General features: G+C 44.7%; 1 protein-coding gene across 1 annotated transcript; it reads left to right on the plus strand.

The window, feature by feature from the left end:
* Nucleotides 1-360: 360 nt before the first annotated feature.
* LOC143033055 (uncharacterized) lies at nt 361-2022 on the plus strand. Its single transcript, XM_076198253.1, has 2 exons — nt 361-1633; nt 1757-2022. The coding sequence occupies exons 1-2, from the start codon at nt 863-865 to the stop codon at nt 2009-2011; spliced, it is 1026 nt and encodes a 341-aa protein (XP_076054368.1). The 5' UTR covers nt 361-862; the 3' UTR covers nt 2012-2022.
* Nucleotides 2023-5736: the final 3714 nt, after the last annotated feature.

Genomic DNA, 5736 nt, shown 5'->3' on the forward strand with positions numbered 1-5736 from the left:
GGATAACTGGTTCTATTCCTTACCCATAGTCCTCATTGGCCACCGCTTGACGCCTCACGTCACTAAATTTTCCCCATTTACAGCAGTTACCGGCGGTAAATTTACCGCTCATGTTGTGTCCTTCCGTTGCCACCACTTATGAACAGACCGCCACGTCGAATGACGCAACCATCCTCCACCTTGTCAAGGAGATGCAGTCCATAAATTTTCATGACCTTGCGTCCAGTGACTGTCATACACTACCTCAACCATACGTGCCTCATAACCTTCACTCTTGCTCTAAAGTTTGGGTGAGAGTTGAGAGAATTCGTAAGAGTTTGGAGGCCCCGTACTTTGTACCTTATGACGTTCTCCGCTGTGAACCTAAGTATTTCATCCTTAAGCAAGGCTGACACTTGCACGATTCTGTGGCACGCATTGGCACGACTCGAGTCGTGCCAGTGCGCAAACTAGTCGTAAACTGGCGTGAACTGTGCGTAAAACCATCGTGACTGCGTGCCATGTCGGGACGAGAATTTTGAAATGTTCAAAATTTTGGTCACGACAAAATTTCGCGACCGAGTCGTGAACTATGCGCAAACTGTTCGTGAACTCGTCGTGAACTCGTCGGGACGATGCGGGAGGATGCGTGCCAGTGCGTGGCAGTGCGCGCCATGCCACGACTGTCACGAACTGCCACGAATAGTTCACGAACAGCTCACGTCGAGTTCACGAGTAGTTCACGACATGTTCACGAGCAGTTCACGACTACTGCGCGACAGTGGCGCTCGCGTCGGTGCGGGGGTATATGTAGGGCTTCCTTGACACTGCTCGCCATTCCAGAGATCGCCAGCGAAGAGACAACTTGTATCACAGAGACAACATGCCTAAAACAAAGCAGACACGAGGAAGAGCAAAGCAGAGAAGGCCAGAAGCCGACAGGCCAGAGGCAGAGACCGCTGAGAGAGATCATTCCCCCCAGTCATCCATATCAAGTGTCGATGTTATCCCGGAGACACAGCAGGATCCACTCGAAAGCCAGAGACAGCCATCGAGTGAGGACGAGGCTACCAGGCAGCAGAAGAAGCGGGTCCGGGTGTCCAAGAAAGAAATCCCTGAGTACCGCTGGACAGAAGAGGCCGAGTTGAGGTTGGCCGAGCTTGTGAAAGAGAACCCCCAGCTGTATGACAAGAAGCAGAAGGAGTGGCTCAACGTGGCGGCCAAGAACAGCCGGTGGGACCGAGTCGGAGAGCAGCTGGAGCCTCCTGCCACTGGTCCCCAATGCAAGAAGCACTACGAGAACATGAGAACCAGGGTGGGGAAGATTATGAAGAAGGAGAAGAAGAGTGGGGCTGGCCAGCCACAGAGGAGTGCCCGTGACGACCAGATCATGGAGACCTGGAGTTTCCTGACGCAACACATCGTCCGGGGAGAGACAGTCCCCAGTGAGCAGTTTGCTGTCCCAGAGTCACCTGCAGTGACGATCAGCGACGACGATGAAGTGAGGTCCACAGGCTCCCAGAGCCAAGCATCTACTACCACCGGGAAGGGCAAGGGCAAGGGGAAGCGGTCCAGGCCACCAACAACAGAGACAGCCACCACAACCGCCGACACCGGGGTGACCCAGAGCGACCTCAGTGATGCAGTGAAGCAGGTGAGAATCCCAATGTCTACATGCAGATAGTATTCCAGTTTGATCCATTGCTCTTGACATGACATGTGCAATATGTTGCATTGAAATGTTGTACAAAATCGTTCCAATGTTTGTATATTTCAGATCCTCTCTAAAGCAGATTCCTTGGGGGCCAGCCACTCCTACACCAGCCAACAGAAGATCGTACACGATTTTGCGTGCCTGCTGGAAGGGCACATGCAGGGCATCCCGGAGGACTCCTGGCATGAATTCCAGATAGACTGTCTCAACCTTGTCCACCGCTACAGGCAGCGGCGTCAGCTCTTGGAACAGGTCAGGTGTGATTCTGAGGTAATTTTTGTAGCCCCTTTGATCTTCCTTGTGGAGTTCAGTCAGTAGACTGTCATACTGTCCAAACTCGTGCCTTCTGGTCAACCATTCCCTGACCCACACTTTCCTTTGTGTCTTTCTTCGAGGTGGGGTTGCCTTTTCTTGCTCTTCTGCCTCTTCCAGCCTTTTCTGCTGCTCTTCAACAATGGCTAGAGCAGCTGCCAGGTATAGGCATCTTCTCTTCTCTGCAATGATTGTGTCTCTGGCATTCAGCATGTTGTCTCTTCCACAGCCAATCCAAAAATGACCAGGGGTTGGGGAGGCCCCCTTTTTATATGGCGTGCCCAAGTCGGCACGACATCGTCCGAATTGCGCAAACTCGTCGTGCCAATGCGGGAAGTGCGTAAACTATGCGCAAACTATGCGTGAACTCGTCGTACCAGTTCGTGTCAATGTGGACACTGATGGGCACGCATTCGTGAACTATTCGTGAACTCGTCGTGAACTCGTCGTGAACTATGCGTGAACTAGTCGTGAACAGTGCGGGAGCCTCCCAGTTCGTGCCCCAAAATGGCACGACTTGCCACGACAAAATCGTGGCCAAAAGTCGTGCAAGTGTCAGCCTTGCTTTAGTCTCCCTCAGGGCGAAACCCCGGTTTCCATAAACCGAATAAAACCGGTTTTTCTTCCTATCACTGGTCGGACTCAGTCTCGCATAAATGACGTCCCAGTAACCAGTGCACCTCCCATGATCGACGTCACTGACTCAGCCACTTCGAGCACGAATGATCCTCCTTTCCTCCTTTCTCCCACCCTTCCCTTCGCGACCAGTTCGGGCAGGCTCATCGGCTTCCGTGATCATTCTGACTTTTCTACTATTGACTCTTCCTTTTCCATTCGCTCCGCTCTTGGGATGGGGAGTATATGTAGTAATTATTCTCTTTATAACACAGTCATTCTTTTCTTTATAGCATAAGTGGTAATTATTCCCTATAGAGTATAAGTAGTAATTATTCCCTATGTAGTATATGTAGTAAGTAATTAATCCCTAAATAGTCATTGTTTTCTGTATATAGTCTGCGTAGTCAATACGTAATTTTTCTACGTGGTAGTTTACGTGCGTCGTTAGCGTGACCGGACGTTTTGTCGCCGGACAATTCATCGCCGGACAATTCGTCGACAGGCATTTCGTCGAACAGACATATCGTCGCCAGACGATTCGTCGAATGGATGTTTCGTCAAATGGATGTTTTGTCGAACAGCCTTTTCGTCGAAAGAATGTTAAACAGGCAACCAGGTATTTATGTAACTATAGGCTACGCAGTTCCCATATACGCACTCCGCCTTGTGCTGTTGCCATATCTGTATTCCATAAGCATTCATGTATTTTGTATAACCTTACCTCTAATAATTTTGTATACCTATTCTTCATTTATATAGTTCCTCATTTATATATAAGTGTTTCCCTTGTGTTACATTTCTTTTATGTTATATATAAATATATATATATATATATATATATATATGTGTGTGTGTGTGTGTGTGTGTGTGTGTGTGTGTGTGTGTGTGTGTGTGTGTGTGTGTGTGTGTGTGTGTGTGTGTGTGTGTGTGTGTGTGTGTGTGTGTGTGTGCGTGCGTGCGTATTTACCTAGTTGTATTTTAAGGGAAGGGGAGCTATGCTCGTAGAGTCCCGTCTTCATATCTCATTTTATCTAAACTATTTTTAAAATTATGTATTGTTTTTGCACACACCACTTTCTCATCTAACTTGTTCCAACTGTCTATTACACTGTGAGGAAAGCTGTTCTTTTTCACATCTCTTCTATAGCTGTCTTTCTTGATTTTCTTTCCGTGTCCTCTTCTATTTCTATCATCCCATTTTATCAGATTCTCTCTATCAATAATTTCTATGCCTTTCATGATTCTGTAAATAGCTATCAAATCTCCTCTCTCTCCTCTTTGCTCTAGTGTCTGTAGTTCAAGTTTTGCTAGTCTCTCTTCATATGATAGTTTTGAGAGTGTTGGTGCCAATTTTGTAATTGCTCTTTGTATTCTTTCAAGTTCTTTTTATACATTTTTTTTTTTTTTACTTGGTGACCACATCGTTGCTGCATATTCCAGTCTTGGTCTTATCAGAGTGATTAGATTTTTCTTCACCATTTCTTCATCCAGGTATGCAAATGTCACTTTGATTGTTCTTATCAAGTTATAAGTTTCTACAAATATATTATTTATATGTTTCTCAGGTGACATATTATTCATAACAATGACTCCCAGGTCCTTCTCATTTTCTACTTCTTTTATTCCTTCTTCTCCCAAATTATATGATCCTATTATTCTGTTTTTGCTTTTTCCAAATTCCATTATACTACACTTTTTAGTGTTGAACTCCATCTCCCACTTCCTACTCCATTCCCATACTTTATTTAGATCACTCTGTAGTGACTCACAATCTTCATCCGTGTTCACTTTTTTTAATAGTTTTGCATCATCTGCAAAGAAGCTCATATAACTTTCAATTCCCTCATCCATATCATTAATGTATATAGCAAACATTATTGGGTCCAGAACTGTTCCTTGTGGAACACCGCTTATTACTTTATCCCATTTTGAGTGTTTGTCTCTTATCATTACTCTCATTTTTCTTTCTTGCAAAAAGTTTTCCATCCATTTAAGCAGTTTGCCCTGTATTCCTCCTTCAGTTTCTAATTTTTTAAGCAACTTCTTATGTGGTACTTTGTCAAAGGCTTTTTTTAGGTCTAGAAATGCACAATCAGCCTATCCATCTCTTTCTTGTATTATATCTATTAGCCTTGAATAGAAACATATTAAATTGGTGACGCATGATCGTCCTTGTCTGAATCCAAATTGCCTTGGATTTAGCACATTGTTTTTTTCTAAATATTTTACCCATCTATTTTTGACAATTCTTTCACATATTTTTGCTATTGTACTTGTTAGAGAGACTGGTCTGTAGTTGGTAGGGTCATCTTTATTTCCCCCTTTATATATAGGTACTATATTTGCTTTTTTCCAATCTTCTGGGACTTTTCCTTCTTTCAAAGAACTGTTTATTATGCTATGTATTTTGTCTGCCAGTTCATTCCTGCATTCTTTCAAAATCCAGTTTGCTATTTCATCTGGTCCATGCGATTTTCTGACATCAAGATTACTCAAGTGTTTTAATATTTCATTCTTTGTTCCTTCTATTTCTTTCATGGGGGGACTTTCTCTTTCCATTCGATCTCTTCAGGTTGTATGTTCTCCCTTGTAAACACTGATTTAAAAATGCTTGTTCATAATTTCCGCCATTTCAATTTCCTCTGCGTATTCATCTCCTCCTTGTCTTAATTTCTCCAAATCTTGTTTGTTTTTCAGTTTACAAATCTGTAAAATAGTTTTGGTTGATCTTTACATTTTTCTATGACATCTTTTGTGTGTGTGTGTTGTGTGTGTGTGTGGGGGGGGGGGCGAAAGAGCATGAATGAATGTTGCATAGTGCGCCTGGATGGTTGGTCTGGACGTGATGTGATTTGTAACGTGTGATTGATGCGTGATTCGGAGAGGAAGTAGGGGTATGTAGCGAGGGTATGTGTGGGGGGACGCCGGGCGGGGGTCCCCCGCGGGCTCGCTATACCCACCTCGCAGTAGTGCAAGCCTAGACCCGGTGTGAACAAGTGTCAGTCCTCCTCTCGTTGGAACTAATAAAGTGAAGAAAGTGATACTCCTGCCTTTCCCTGGCCCGGACAATTGCTTACACGATTTTCCTATCACTCGTGGATTCCGGACCGCGG

Source organism: Oratosquilla oratoria, chromosome 15 (assembly GCF_046742065.1).
Source record: "Oratosquilla oratoria isolate Oo_2021 chromosome 15, ASM4674206v1, whole genome shotgun sequence".
Lineage (NCBI taxonomy): Eukaryota > Metazoa > Arthropoda > Malacostraca > Stomatopoda > Squillidae > Oratosquilla > Oratosquilla oratoria.

Excerpts from the sequence above, each read along its gene's own strand:
- LOC143033055 (XM_076198253.1), top strand. The coding sequence starts at position 863 with ATGCCTAAAACAAAGCAGACACGAGGAAGAGCAAAGCAGAGAAGGCCA. Across the intron at positions 1,634-1,756 it reads TCAGTGATGCAGTGAAGCAG|ATCCTCTCTAAAGCAGATTC; the intron begins GTGAGAATCCCA and ends TGTATATTTCAG.